This window comes from Corvus moneduloides, chromosome 3 (assembly GCF_009650955.1).
Source record: "Corvus moneduloides isolate bCorMon1 chromosome 3, bCorMon1.pri, whole genome shotgun sequence".
Classification (NCBI taxonomy): Eukaryota; Metazoa; Chordata; class Aves; order Passeriformes; family Corvidae; genus Corvus; species Corvus moneduloides.
The window spans coordinates 22,017,071-22,033,541 of record NC_045478.1 but is presented as its reverse complement, the minus strand read 5'-3'; the positions used below and the strand labels follow the sequence as shown (position 1 = coordinate 22,033,541).

The 16,471-nt window shown below is 37.8% G+C and overlaps 1 protein-coding gene across 1 annotated transcript in view; it reads right to left on the bottom strand.

Moving 5' to 3' along the window:
• The window catches only part of DLGAP2 (DLG associated protein 2), a 459,534-nt gene that overhangs the window by 36,817 nt on the left and 406,246 nt on the right, over nucleotides 1-16,471 (bottom strand). Inside the window, 1 exon segment of the mRNA XM_032104583.1 lies at nucleotides 16,002-16,221. Coding sequence (XP_031960474.1) covers nucleotides 16,002-16,221 — 220 coding nt within the window.

The following is a 16,471-nucleotide window of genomic DNA, read 5'->3' as shown; positions in this document are numbered from 1 at the left end:
TTTTTCAGATGCTTTAGAGAGTACAGAAAGCTCACAGAAGGGGGAGGCTATAAAGCTTGGAAATTAAGACAGTATCTAATGAACTCAAGCAGTGGGTCTGAGGATGTTTCCACTAAGAGAGTTGCCATAATACTGCTCCCCACCTTCCCCCTGCAAATGTAGATGCAAGTGATCAAAGTGCTGGGGAACATTAGAAATAGAGACAATGGGGTGAAATAGGGTGAATGATATCCAGCGCAGGAAGCCAATTTTACCTGTAACATTAGACAGGTTATCACTGTGATAACTACTTTACTGTTTTTTACTACTGTCTCATGTAAAGAATAGCAGTGAATGATGAAACATATGGTTAATGTGATAATGAGACATCACAAGCAGGTATATCCCTACTACTTGAGCAGCAGATCACTTCTCTGTCTAATGAATGTTAAATTGCTGTTGCAATCCTTCATAGCTGACTTAATCTTCATTTACATTTCTGAAAAATTCTCCCTGTGGCAAAACCAAAACAATTTCTTGCCTTTTTTTCTTTCCCTCCCCCCTTTTTCTCCCCCTAGGATTGAATATTTTATTCTAAAAAGTCTGATTATTTCAGTGAAGTGACATGTTTTAAAGCCACCAAGTATTAGAGTAACTGCAGTATTCTGGCAAGCATTTGATCGTGAACACTAAACAGGAATTAAAAATCCCACAGATGTTCAACAAGTAGAAGAAACCTGAAGAAAGACTGGAAGTTTGTGAGAAACTGGCTACATATTTACAGTGAAATATGGCAGGAAGAAATCCAATTAATTCCTATGCAGCCACAGAGATCAAATATTGAGCAGGGAATAAAAAAACCCCATCTCTACACTGTTAATGAGTTAATATCTGGAATAACAGTTTCAGAGACAGAAATCTAGGACTGATTGGAGACTAACAAAATCAAGTAAGAGGATAGGGACATGCATTTGAGAGTCAAATCTTGCTACCAAATTCTATTTGCTTTAATCACTCAAGAGGTTCTAGTGAAGTTAACGGGACAACTTGACACGTGTTGCTGGCTTAAGAGATGACTATATAACAGATTAGGGTCTTGTTAAATGAGGAAGTAACACAGTAATCCATAGTTTACTGTTCATGCTTGGGGTTTGATCTCTAATAAATAAGTATTGCCTTAAGGTCTGAAGCATGAAATTTTATGTGTCACTTGCAAATAGTTTCCATTAATAATGGCATCTGGAAATATTCCTGTTATCAACAATAACACGTTTTTCTATCACGTCCAATTCTTGGTCCTGGCAGTCATAAATACAACACATTATATATGGGAAGAAACATTTCTTTCTCCTAATATAAAGTGAACTTTTTATTTATCATCCCCTTATGCTGATGGACAGGGGCTCCTGTCAGCTTTGCATCATTCTCTACCCTGTAAATTTTATTTGCCTTAGTAGTTATTAGTCCAAAGCAAGCATATAAAACCTCCTCAGCACTGCTTTATGTCTTCTCCACTTTTTAATCCATCATTCTGCAAACTGCAGAGCTGTGGAGGATTTTGCTGGCCCCACAGAGAGGGCTGGTGCTGGGTAATGCAGTCCCGGGGTGCTGAGCACTGGCTGAGGACAGTGCCCCATAGCTCCACAGGGCACTTGCGATGAAAATTAAACTGGGAACGAGAAGACTGGGATGGAGAATTCTTGTCTTCAGTGAGGACAAGCTGTGTGTCAGCGGCAGCACAGCAGCAGGGGATGAGACCCAACATGAGGCTGGGGTGTGAAAGAGCACAGCACCAGGAGGGCAGAGCTGTCGCAGGATGGCTTCTGACTGATTTAAACTGTGGACTTGAGCAGATGCCAGAGATCTGCTCCATGTTTGGGCACATAAAACTTCAATCCAGGATAACCTCCTGTTGTTTCTGGTGCTGACCAAAGATTTCTGATTTCTTTCTTTAGTTTTTTTAGTGGTTTTAGTGTGCATATCCTCAACATTCCTGATATATCTCTCACCAGTCCTGCTGCTGAGCAATGAAGCTCAAGCAAAGTAAAAGCAACAGCCCTCTGCCATGGTGTTAACCAGTTTGTAATATCTAAAGCTGCTCTGAAATGCAAAGAAAAAGAAAGTAGATGGCACAAGACGTGAATGTGTCTTTTGCATGGATAAACTAGAAAAAGAAACTAAAATTTTCTTTCCAGTTGTATTCAAAGGCTATCTTGATATAGAAAGCAGAACTTATTTTTTGCCTAATTAAATAAAGGGGGAAAAATAATTTTTAAAGTTCCTAACATACATTCTGTCTCCATCTATTAGCTTATAATAATCAATCAAAAATTATAAAAATTGTAAAAAACTGTTCTAATTCTAAACCATATGGGTATTTCAGACTTCATTTGAATCAAAGTATTAACTGCTTAGGTGCTTGCCCCACTTAAATATAAACATGTGCAATTAGCTCCACTGGATTTTCCTTTAAGGAAGGACATTGTTAGAGAAATGGAGAGAAAACAAAATTGTTCTGTGCTGGTTCATAGTGGGCCAGATTAAACAATGATGCAAGCCAGGTATAAATCATTCAAAAGAAATGAGCAGGCAGCAATGCAGCATAACATGCACTAATTTGTCACCCAGTCAGGAAAAAGTGAAAATGTCAAATTAGTTTTGTAAGGATTGATACCTTAACTGCCAGACCCTCACATACACAAGATTGCCTATCAGTGCCAAATTTGGCACAGAGGTGGCTACAAATGACCTGTTATGTAAAACACATTAATTTTTTTTTATGTGCTGTGTGATGCCAGCCACACAGCACTGGTAACAACCAGGATATCAGGCACTATGGCAATACTGTAGAGTGGCCAGGAAGACAATTCCAGCACCGGGGAACTGGAAATTTGGTGGTTTGGGTACACACAGTAGAAACACAAGGAAGATTTCCTTATAATTCATAAGCAACAGGATACTTGAAAATTTAACTGATATAGCTGGAAGCAGAATATCCCCCTTAGCAACACTGCATTTGTCTAAACTTGCTAAAAGTTACTGTAGATACAGCCATAGAAGTCAGTTATTCTGCCCATACTTCAGTGCCAACAGTTTATACTAGAAATAAAATTACTAAAACAAGTCAATTGAGATATAACTTCAGGTTATCCATAGACCTTCACAGACACAAGGCAGAAGGAGAGACGTGATCTATTTGATGAAATAGCAATGGCCAGGGGGATATTCAGAAAACCGTTCAAAAGGCAGCCTTTTAATAAATCACCACTTTTTGTCCATTTGGAAAACAGAGTCACCTGAGGGGTTCTTACAAATCAATATAACCATTAAGCACTTAGTCAAAATAAAATTATTTAGGCTGAGATCACGAAGTTAGCTGGATGATGAATTTACATGAAAGCACCATCAATTAAAGGAAATGGTTGTCCCTTATGACACACGGCAGGAGTAAACTGGATTTTCTGTTTTGTAAGGAGGTTTATTCAGAAGGAGGATAATTACTCTGCAGGGAGCTTGGAGCTGCCCTGGAGGCAGAGGTCCCAGGGGCATGTTGCTGAAGGCACACAGGGCTCTGAGGAACCACAGCACCAGGAGAAACATAATGCAGATGCCCAGGCTGGTGTCAGGTCTTCTGCTTTGCACAGGGAAGGTGTACATCAACCTTGAAATTACTTTAGAAGAGGAAAAAGAGACCTTCTCATAATGGAAGGCCCAGATCAAATCTAATCCTGTATCAGAGTACTCAGTTTTTAGAATAATCTTTTGACCATGGTGTATACTGTTCTAGCCAAAGGCTTTGAAAGTCCCAGCTAACATGACTGTCCCTGAAATGCCCTGAAATCTCTTCTCTGTTCTCCATCATGGTCATTAGAACTCCTAAAATAAAAATGTACATATGGATGCCTAACCAGTTACTTCTCAAAACACAGAATGATGATCATTAAAAGAACATTAGAAATCAAAGGGGACTTTTGAGAAAAAAAATCTCAGATGCTAAAAGAATTTATTTCTCACAAAAAAGATTAACTCGTTGATTTTCATAACAAGGCCATGGATGTCAAAGATAAGAATACAAGTCCCTGTTTAAAAACAGAGGTTGTTGGACACATCTTTATATATATGCCTCTTTCAACTTCCATCTACACTGGTCTCTGATGCCAAACATCATTAAAAGAGACTGCAGTCTCAAACAGGCCATTTAATTGTACAAAATATCTTGCTGTTCTTAGTCAAATTCTGAAATGTTAGTAAGGGGTTTCCTTCTTGAATCAGTAACACCTTTAAAGTTCAGTCATTACAAAAAGATTTAAAAATGCTTAATTTTGACACGTGTAGCCTCTGGTATTTAATTAAGAAAAATGATCTGTTATAATGAAGAGGAAAAGGTTAAATCAGTCTGTTTAGATCCAAGCTGCCATTTTCAACTGTGTGCCTCAGTGGCTACCTCAAAACCTCACTAATGATTGGGGTCTCTACTTTCTCCCTTTCAATGCGGGGGCAGCAATGTGCTCAGGCTGCACAGAAAAAAGAGTGGTTTTGCTCCATTAGAACAAATTAGTGCCTAGACAGCTACCGGAATGTAAAATGCAAGTCCTTCAGGAGTGCTTCTCTAGCACACCCACTAGCACTTAAATTGAAACGTTGTCTGTATGTGAGTGTAGGGCAGGTGAGAAAAGCAAGGCCACATACAGTCTAGAGTTCTCCAGCCCGTTCCTTTGCTGCTCCTTGGAAAAGTCCACACCTTTGTTTGGCTGCTCTGGTAGTGAAACGATTCCTGTAATTTCTGAGGGCTTTCCATGTTCTAGAGTTTCTCCATTTTTAGGTAGTTGAGAAGTGGTTTTTTTTAAATGTAAGGATATTCAAACCTTGCAAAAGTAGTCATTAAAACTTATCAATGTCATACTGTAATTGAAATTCAAGAGATAATTTCGGTTTTAATTAGGGTTAATTCTTTAATTAAATCTTGAATAAATTTTCTCTCCAACATAATCATGAGAGAAGCTTTGGTTATGAACTTATCTTCCTGCTTCTTTCCCTTTTCTCATTCTGCCCTCCATGATGAATCCTAGCCAGTAAAGGGACCAGAAGGTTTTTCAGTAGAGAGAGAGTCTTGAGTTTGGATATCTGTGAAAAGACCCTGTGTCTTCCTTTTGAGATTAAACAGTAAGAAAAGGTGATATATACATATGATATAAAAAACATCACAGTGATATTTTAATGGAGTGTTTTTTTGGAAAGACTGCTTACATCCAGATGATTTTTATCAGGCACAGTTTTATATGATGGGTTGCATTTTATTTAAACTGCATAACCGAAAGCATTGTTCTGGCTAGTATGCATCTATAACTTTGTAACACTTTTTCCTGGTGGAACCATTTTACAATGTCTTATGATTAAGTAAACCTGGATATTTGTTATACCCTAAAGTCAGATGTTAACTGGTAGTCTCATGTTAACACAGTCCGTGGGGGGCAAAATGTTGCATTTATCCTGTGCCAATGTTTTAAGTAGGGTCTTTTAGTAATAGTGAATTACATCATCCTTCAAGACAGTTTTTGAGAACTATACATGGGAATCCAATCTCAATCTCACATCAGTCACTGAAAAAAACCCAATCATCCAGGTCTGAGCTGGTTGTCCAATCTCTTTTAGAATTACTGTGAGAAAAAGAAGCAATTCTAGGGCAATTCACACCCATTGTAGATGCTTATTATACCAGGAATGAATCATCCTGTGCTTTTCTCTGTCAAACCATAAAGACAATCAAGGACAACCAGCTCAAATCAGGACACCTAATTTTGACAGTTAACATCACTGGAAGTGTTCAAGAAACAAGTGGGCCTTGCACTTGATTAGTTGACATGGTGGTGCTCAGTCAAAGGTTAACTTGAGACCTTGGAGTTTTATCCAGCCTTAGTGATTCTATGGTGCTATGAAATTCCTAAAGGGATGAGATAAAGTCCAGCCAAAAGCTTTGTCCCTATGACACACTGGTTTGCACTGGGACATAACCTCTCCTATCTTTTGTTACCAGTGTTCATGGGAAAGGTGCGAGCTTCATCTCCCCCGCTCCACATCCCCTGTGAGCTGGATGGCAAAGCAAATCTGAATGGAATTTGCCTGCCTTAATGACTGAAACCTAATTTCCTGCACCTTGATCCCTTCTGCTAAAGCTACTACATAGCTTTAGTACCAGTTTTGCCCAAGGTATCTTTGTAACTCCAGACAGGTATGAAAAGCAGACCTTCTGTATTTCTGTAATTTTTTAAATTTAATGCACAATTGGAGGCACCACACCATGCTATTAATCCCATTGAAAATGTTGATATTGAAGTCAGTGGAATCTGACCGATTCATACCAGCTCAGGATCTGGACTATTGTATTAACATATTATTGACATAGACAAGAATTGCCCTTCCTATAAACAACTTTTTAAGAGTTTTTCAAAATAGCACATCACTGAGTACACACAGTTTCCAAACAAATTACATATAAAAACCCTGGTTTTTAAGCAGCATCTGTCTTTGGACATCTCTCTGCAAAGCAGAAATCTATATAGCACTTTTAAAACCTACTGAAATCATTAGTATGACACATAACCTCAACTAAAATTTGCTGGGGTAAGGCAAAATTACTGGATGACGAGGTTTTTTTTAAAAAAAAAAAAAAGAATTTGTGTGTGCAACAGGTTAGTCTCAATACTCAGAGTAGATCCTTTTAGCCTTCAGTTATGTACATCTATCTGATTTTGCACAGGAAATTAACAATTAAGTGGAAATGTGACCACTAAATTTGGAAAAGCTGGAGCCACTACAGTCTACCCTGGAGAAGAAAACTATAAAAGGAATTACTATAATCAATTCACTGTGCAAGATGTTACCTCCATATTGAGCAAACTTAGGTCTGTAGGCAGCTCCATGTTACATAAACGATAAAATCTGTTTTGACAGTGTAATTAATATTAGTCTCAAAACAGAAATGCAAATCAAACAAGACATCAAGATCAGAAACTCTAGGCCTTTGCTAAAATTAAAAGAGATGTGGGCAACACAAACCTCTTAGATTGCTGATGGACTGGTTACAAAGGGTTCTATTTTAGATCAGTTAATGAGCAAGAAATTATAGCCTAACCAGTATCCTATAGATGCATAGCAAGTGCTGACAGCTGTACGGCTCTTCCAAAGAGTTCCTATGTGCCTCTAACAATACTGAAACTGCATTAAAAAACACCATCTCAGTTTTTCAGTTACAGGAAGGAAAATGTTCCTTTAACTATATTTCATTTTCAAATGTATGTGCGGCTTTTCAGGAATACAGATTGTATTTGTCACATCATCAACACAGTAGAGACAAAGAGAAAAAAAGAGTTTCCAAACACTAAGTATTGCTCTTCTTGTGCTACTCTTCTCACATTGAAAGAAAACAAAAAATTGAAAATGTTTTTCAGTAGAATTACTTCTTGAACTCCCACATACCCTTCTCTTTCAGTTAAATTAATTTCCATCAGCCTCCTAAACCCCTTCATGAATATATTATGTAGGCTTATAATGGTTTTGTTTTTCGATTTTCTATTCTGTTTCTTACAGTAACTATATGTAGCTTGTAATTTTATTGACTTCCAGTAAGGAATTCTAAGATGAATAGGATGAGAAAACATTTGCTTACTTACCCCTTAAGAAAATGTTGCATAATTTTATCACTACATTATGATAATAATCTGACATTAAAGAAATTAAGTGATTATTAAATATAATTTAATACCTTTAAACAAATAATTTAATCCACAGAGAGCTACAAGTCTGGACACAGAGTGCTCTTTTTTGTCAAATCAAATAATCATTTTACCTGAGAAGCAGATGGAGTCAGTATGAGTGTCAAAACCAGTGCTAAGAAAGCTACTTGCAGGCTGCCAGCCCTGTATTTAGGTGTAGAAAGTGATGCTACTGTGTTTTGATATCTCAGCTTTGTAAGCTGGAGCATGGCTATCTCAGTTATCCTTGTTTTCAGTGGGACCAGAATTTAAGCTTTGTTTTAATCCTATCATGCAATTTGAATAGGTTTAACTCTTGCCCTAGATTTATGAAAGTTAGCTAGCTATGCAATGCTGTCATTGTAGACTATTTTAATAGACAACAGAGAGAAACAGGGATGTCCAGGGGACCACTTTAATAATGGGTACAAGTCAAAAAGGACATATATATCTATTGTCTATAATTGCATATTAATGTGATTGCCTTTGACACCTACTTTTTAGATATATGTATCATGTGAGATGAACTTTTATGACTGAAATTTGTATAATTTCTTTGACTGGGGGAAGGAGACAGAGAATGGAAAGATATGTATTGTTCTGGACACAGGAGAGTCCCAAAAGGTAAAGAAATGTACATAAAAATCATGACTTGTTGATGTGTCCTTGATATGCTGTTTTCATTCTCAGAAGGCCAAGTGATAGGTTACTCACTTCAAACTCAGTATCTCCCCGAACCCTGGATGTCCTCTAGTTGCCCTTGAGGAGGAGTAATGTGCTGCTGGCATTGCTCTGGTGTTGTGGTTTCCAGTGGGTATATTTTAATGGACTGTATACTGAGACTGAACCTTGACCTTACAGCAAGTAAGACTTTGTTGGGAACTATCAAAGTGCTATTAGGTGACAATAAACACCTCAGTGTAGGTTGAGGTTTGTCGACCTCTATTGGTGCACAACAGGATCCATACATCATATTCAGTCTGAGTCAAAGACTGCCTAGACAACAGTTTCTTGTCCAGAATGAAGCGATTCTCTTCTAGGTCCTGTGTAGACATCTCAAATGTCTCAGATGGTACCAACCAATTGTCTTTGAACTAATCAGAGTTTATTGTCATGGGACCTTAGACTACTAGATTGCACAAAAGCATCTGTTTAGTTGACTTGACCTGGAGGCTAACCCAACACAGTTCAACTAACCTGTCTAGTCATAGGCTAATTCTGTCAGGTTATGCCCTAAGAATGTCACCAATTTTAGTATCTTTATTTTCTCTGATGCTCTGGAAAAAATCTTTCAAGTACATTTTAAGTACCAGGTTTATCAATTGTCTTTCTAGGGTAGATGTGAGTCTGAATAAGTTTCCTGAAGCAGAAATGAATCAAATGATGTTTGTATACCTAGCACAGCAAGGAATGTAGTTCTAGTGCACATATCACCATTATGGCTCTGACATATATACCTCCAACAAAAACCTGAATACATGCAGAACTTCTGAGAAGACTCTTAGAGGTTATTTTCTTTCACAGAGGAACCCAGAAGGAGAAGCACGGGCAGGGTCCTTCCTTCTTTTTCACTGCAAAGAAGCATGATATACAGGTGTTTCCATGATCACCCACCCTGTGTACTTCCCCTAGCTGCACAGACCCACCAGAGGACAAAGCTCTCTGGCAACCTCAGGGTAAATATCCGGGCTGAGATTTACATCTGCCACTGTCAGTTTCTACCATGTCAGGAAGGGGTTCAAAACACTTAGCAGTGAATCTCCTTCTCTGCATGCTATATTTTTCTGATAAATTCTTATCTTTTTTTTTTTACCATATAATACCATAAAGAAAACATAGCTGAGAAACACCTCTGTGAACAGACTAGCTTTGAGAACCAAATTCTGCCAGGGGAGGGAGCATAGGTATCCTTTTTAATAAAAAAAGGACCAGCTGTCTGGCAAATCCAGTGGATTACAGAGGAATTTTGTCAAGCACAGAACAGCAGGAGCAAAGAGAGAAAACACGCATTATACATTTTTAAACTAACCATAGATGGAAGACGGTGACTTCATTTTTATCTTTGACTCTGAAGATAATCTGTACCAGGGAGAATGAAAATTATAAAAAGCTCCTGGCTACTGCTCCAACTGCTTTCATGCCTCATCAGCCTGAAGAGGCCAGGCAGCCCTGATTAGCACAGCCTTACTCCATCTCCAGGAATCCCAGAGTTGTGAACAGTTGTGACAGCCCCTTGGCCATCCTCTGTCAAACTCCTTGAACCAAAGTGTTTGTGTCACCTTCATCCCAGTGACTCCCTGGGCCATTTCCACCATGTAGAGCTGCTAGAGAACAGCGGTGTCAGCCTAGCAGCAGAACTTCAATATGTTTAAAAAAATTAAAGACTAATTATGCCCTCCAGATACGCCCAGAGCAATGAAAATTATGTGTGCATATCCAAGTGTAGAACTGGGCTCATCATTTGTTAGGATAAGATTTATTCTCACAGCACAGGAACACAAGTTGGCACAGCATCAAAGGATTAACTTAGGATGCCCAAGTGCTCCCACAGATAGCTAGTGTGTTTCCTGCAGAGAGCTGGAGTGTCAGATAATTCCATGGAGCCCCAACAGTAATTAAGGAAAGTCAACATAATAAATTATGATTGAGAACACAGCCTTCTATATCTTATTTGGACTCAATGTTTTGTGTTTTTAAACGTACCTGTTGTGGATTCCACTGCTAGCTATTATTAAGCAATGGATACCAATAAAATCCTCTCAGACTGAGCATTTACTTCTATAGACAGAACAGAAATTGTGGAGATGTAACTTCATGCATATGTTTTCCCCCATTTGGCTGGGCTTTCCTAGCCATAGTACATCAGATTAAGATCCAAACAGCCACCTGGATGAAGTATCTCATACTTGAGGAAATAAAAGAAAATCACACATCTGTTGCTCATAAACCATTATTCTTTTAAGAACTGAGAGCATTATTTTCTCAATTTTTATATTTATACACATTTATAAAATTCCCTCTGAGCTTTCTCCTCCCCACTCTGAGCAGTCCTGACTCTCTTATGTTTTTCTCATGGGAGGGGTGTCATATGTAGTAGCACCATGGCTTTTGCCCACCTTTGGTATCCTCATATATTGAAAAAACCCAACAAATCAGCAAAACCTAAAAACAATAACTAATGTTATTAGTGTTCAGATAGCAACCAGTAAATCAGTCCTTTCAGGGTCTGAATGGGTAGCTATGCTATGGAACAGTACAATTTCTCTGTGAAACATCATATTATCATCCATTTATTTTTGTAAGTATATGACTGTGCAATCAGTTCACTGACCATGAGATTTTTTTGTAGCTAAATATCAAACATGGGCTGTAAAAATTCACCCTACTAGGCCTTTCCTTGAAAATGAAAAGCTGAAAATAGCTTGAAGTCAGGACAAGGGAAACCTGCAGTTCCTCAGGCATCCTGAGTAATTGTAGGAGCTCTAATTGAAACCTCCCACATCCAATGTGACCTTGTTTGAATTAATTGGTTTGGAATTAGTGCTCAATAGTTCAGTAAATGCGGAATTATCTGAATTTACTCATTGCCAAGCAGAATCCAGCTGACTGAGAAAACTAATATGGCCAAAAGACAGTTCTCTACTTTTCATCTTCTTCAGCGAAGTCTTTAGCAAGCATGAGCTTAGTTGACCTACCTACTATGAATCAGATAAAAGGAGGTGCATGTACAACGGAGAGAATCATTGAGGTTGGAAAAATCTGACAGATTTGCATTATGCTACATTTTCTAGAAGAATTTTAAAAAATTATGCAGTATACTGGCAACTTAAGGCTAGTAACTACAATCCCTAAATCCAGCAATGCTTCCATGCTAAGTTTCTCTCAAGATTATCAGGCAATCCCTGAAGTGGAAGAAATTACTTTAGACTGACATTTAACATAGGACAGAAATCCAGGATGCCTCTATGTACCCTGCCCAAGTCTCCATTGTGCTGAGGTCCATAGCTAGGTGGATTTTTTTTATCATTAATCGAGTCAAAAAAATACTGTTGTAACCAAAAACTTGGGTTAGAGGAAAACATGAAATAGTTTTAAGAAACTGAAAATGATCCTCTCTTTTATTCATCAGACTAAAAACCAAAGAACTTAACCGAGGCCACTTAGTCTGTGCTTGTTGGTAGAGAAGGATTTCATACAACTGATTGAGTCACATATTTAGTATTTCTGGCTTAGCTGTTTCAATTTGACTATAAAAGCAATATACATCGAGCAGAATATTTCACCTGATGGGTGAACATCCTGAGCAGTGGCCCAGAGAGGCAGTGTTTCTCTCAATAAAAATAGAAGTGTTTTATACAACGTATAATAATGTCATCAGAAGAAAATACGTGTGCCTGCACATCTGAACAGATGATAAGCTGGTGTTCAAGTTGGCCAGAAGTACAAATAGGAAGGTACTCTCTCTCTCTCAGGGAAGGGATTTTAGCTTGTTCATCTGCTTCACAAGAGACCATCCTAACTGCTACCTCCATTACCATTGCAATTCAGTATTTCTGCATTCACAACAAAACCAAACTAAAAAACCTGTGAGGAAACACCCTGAAATAGTCTCTAACATATAGAGTGAGTAATATAAAGGACTCTTTCTACATACAGAACTTGTAACAAAAATAAGTTGACCTCAGACAAAGAGGAAACAAGGGAGGGAGCGATTAATATCTTCCAGATGTCCTTGTTGGTTATGTTTTCATAGTCCAGTCAAGTGTTGTACCACGATATCTGAACTACTTTTCAGTAAGAGAAGCCAGGTGTTGCAGGTGGGATAACGTGTTACTGCCGCACTGCTCCCGACCTTGCACTCCATTTCCCAGCAGGACTCCACAGTCAGGGCTCCCTGCGGGCTCAGCTGGTGGTGACACAGCCCCAACACCTCCGGCAGCCTTTGCTTCCCGCAGCACTGTGCCACACTCCCCAAGCGTCACTGGGAAGGAGCCTGCTGAGCTGACAGCATGATGATTGCTTAGACAACAGGGAAGCGGGCTGGTACTGCCTGGGAAAGTAACCCAGTTTTTATGAACTCTTCCTGAAAAGTGAAGCATTGCTTGCAGGAGTAGCAGAGCTGTAAGTCAGTAGCATTTAGGATGACTACTGCACTCAGTGACTTCCCATTCAGGAAATTACATGTTGTCTGTGGTGGAGGAACGAGGTGGGAGGCAGCAGCAGCTGGAGCTGTATTTTCTCAGCTGTGCATCTGACAGCTGTGACTGGATACGGTTCAGAGACAGAAAGCATATGCTGTCATTCAGGGCTTTTAACATCAAGTGTCTTTTACTGAGTTCATTATCTCTTCAAAAAATGAAACATGATGGCTAGAAGTGCCCTAACCTCAACGAAATGAGTCTCAGCAGGGGTCACACAGAGCCCGGGTCTAGCTTACTGTGGGCCTGCAGTGCTGGCTGCCTCCTTCGCACTGTCACTTGTCTCATTCATTTACACCTGGGCTAACAGGGAGTGCCCTATGCCTTGTCACAGTCTCCTTCAGAGGCGGAGAAGACTGGTTCCACAAATAATTAAACTACATGGATCTGTGCAGAAGTTGTGTTCTTTAGCACCAATGTTTCATTGGGCTTTCTCTGTAAAGTTGTATCCAGTTAAGAAGAGCCCAACACCAGTAGTTCTTTTTCCATCTATTAGAAAGCCCCATTAGCAGAGTCCATTAATAATGTCCCTCATAATATTTGTTATAGGTGCAACCTTTCTACCTTCTGAAAGCTGTTAATGCATCTTGGAATAGTTTAGCAAACTGCATGCTCTAAATATATATTCTATACCTTTGTAATTGAATTCATAGATCAAATACTACTACTTTATTTTAGGTTTACATTTTTAGTTACAAGAATTAATTTTTAGCTAAGCCTATGTGTTATGAATTAATTGCCTTACAATAATGGTAAGAGGTAATCATGACCTATATCACTAAAATTGAATGGGATAATTAAATTGAAATTAGTGTTAATTTTCTAAAGAATTCCTTTAGTTTCTTTGCCAAGAAGAATTTGTTACATCAGAACCAAAAAAGAAATTAATGTAATTTTCATAAGAATTCAAAAGACTGAATTGGAACTAAAAGCTGATGTGAAACACTGGCCTTTTTGACATTTATTAGAATGAACACCGTATAAATGTCAAATATCTTCCAACACCATTTTCACATTTCAGGCAACTGCTTCTTTTACAATTTTCAGAGAGGGATGGAAAAGTAAGATTTTTTTTTTTGAATTATACTAATGATAAGAAATGAAGCATCTCCCTTCAAAGTGACAGAGGCTGAAGAGAGAAAAATGGAAGAGTCACCCTTAGGGTTTTAAAAACAAGAACTTATTTGGCAACTGAAATTTCCCATTAAAAGTGAATCACATAATCCTTACTCTTCTCGTATATCAGATAATTATTTCTGATTTGTGTATTTACCTTATGTAGAAGCTGAGGACAAACTTGCTCGGGGGCACAGAGATGATATTTTAAATATAAGACCACACTCAGAACTGTATACAGTCTATAGGCTTGGAAATTTTGGATCAGGAAAACACCTCAAATAATCTTATTTCTTCAGATTGTCAATATCACTTGCCCACAAAGAAGAAGAATTACATTTGTGGGCAAGAAAATCTATCTGATAAGTAACTTCTGAGATGAGGAAGAAATTACGTGTGAAATGAAGGTTAAAGTTTTCAGAACCACAGTATTTAACCAGCAGGCTACTAATCAATGCAAAACATTTTTCATAAGTATGAAAACACTGTGATGCAAACATATTTGTTACCTAATCTTTTATTTTCCCAAAAATATTCTATTATTCAGCTTTGTCACTCTAGGGAAAATAAATTCTTTTCAGTGAGAATTTTGGGCTTATCTAGCATATAAACTCAAGACAGCTTAAGTTAAAATCAGTCCACTTGGTAACCAAGGTAATCCTGAAAATATTCCAATACAGTACTTGGAGTCAGACTCCAAAATAAGTATCTATTTTTGTCTTTTGCCATGGAAGGTGTCTTCATAACGACCACACAGTAATGTATGATAAAGACGAAAATTAGTCTTTGGGGTAGCAATAAGATCTGATTTTATATCATGATAGCATCTCTATTAATCAAAGGACAGAAACATTCCTAGAGGGGGCACTGTGAGCAACAATTTCTAGTTTTACCCAAAATTTTATATAACAATTAAAATACTATGCTTAAGATAAAATAACATTTTATGCTACTTCTGGAATGCAAATGTATGTTATTCAACTGCAGCTTCCTTTCTAAGCTCCCACTGTTCTGTTATACAACACGTATGTCAAGCAAATAATTTAAAAAGTATTTCTATACTATATGCTTTGAGCTCACTTTTACCTTTTGCAGATGGGTAGCCTGCGTTACAACTTAATAGTATCTGGCAAGGACAATATTATAATTAGGAACTGACATTAACATAACTGGAAACATAGAAGTGAATTGGAATCAGTTTACAAAGAATACATATTTCCTATAGATTTCATTTTAATTATTTAACTGCTCTCTGTGTAATCTTTTCTCTACAAATACATGCTAATATTCTAAAATGAATAAAGCTATCATCTTTGCTAAGCAACTAATAAGAGAAAAGAAAGTTGCCAGAAGAATGTTAAAAGACCTTAACAGTGAGTGTTATAACAATGAATGCTAACGGCTACTGATGAGAAATATCAGATGTGTGAAACTTGCCAAAACGTTTACAATTCAGTGCATTGATACAATTGGTTACACCTGCCCTAAAAGTAATTAATTACCTTTTAAATTAACTGCCTTCGAGTATTTAGACCAAATATTTTTAATCTTGCTTCTCTTTTTTTTTTTTGGTGCTTTAACAACCTAAATTAAAATTAGCACAAGTAATCTCATTTAGAAGATCAATTACTTGATAGATAAACCTCATTCATGTCTAATAATATTGAAATTATACCATTTGCACTTGCATTTTTATATTTGCACCTAGATAACTCTATGTATGTGAAATGGAGGTCAAAAATCCAGGTCCATTATACTATGCATGCACGATTCTTCTCAGAAGGAGCTTATTCCAAGATGCAGCCACAATGGTACAGTATTACAGACTTAAGAATATTGGTATCAAACATTATCTCTACACAGGGAAAATGTTTCCAGTGTCAAACATCCTTTCAGAAAACAAGCTGGTATATTTTTACATGCAGTGCAGCGGAAGGGTCAGTGGACCTTTGCTTACCTGTGGTTGACCTGATGGTTGAGGTGATGTTGGAAGATGTCAGCGCAGGTATACATTCATCATCTTGGGAATAGCCTGCCTGAATGGCACGCAAGTAACTGTGGCTTCTTGTTCGGAAACATCCCGGGAGGTCAAGGGCATCCATTGCCTGAGCTTCAACTTCACTAAACACTGATTCACACACCGATTCAAATTGCCCATTAACCTCTGCTTCACTCATCTGAATAAACAACAACAATGCATTTGATTTTTGACTTGCTTTTTTGTGATCATCACGGCCTCAACATCTCAAATGGACACCTGTACATTGATGAAGAACTGTTTTAGCAAATAGTTAAAATGTAGTAATCCCTTCTGATCACATTCACATTGTTTAACTGACATCAGCTGTTTACATGTATATATTAAGTGCATCACACATGCCATACATTAATGTTACATTTAATATCTTTTGGCATAGCTGAGAAGGG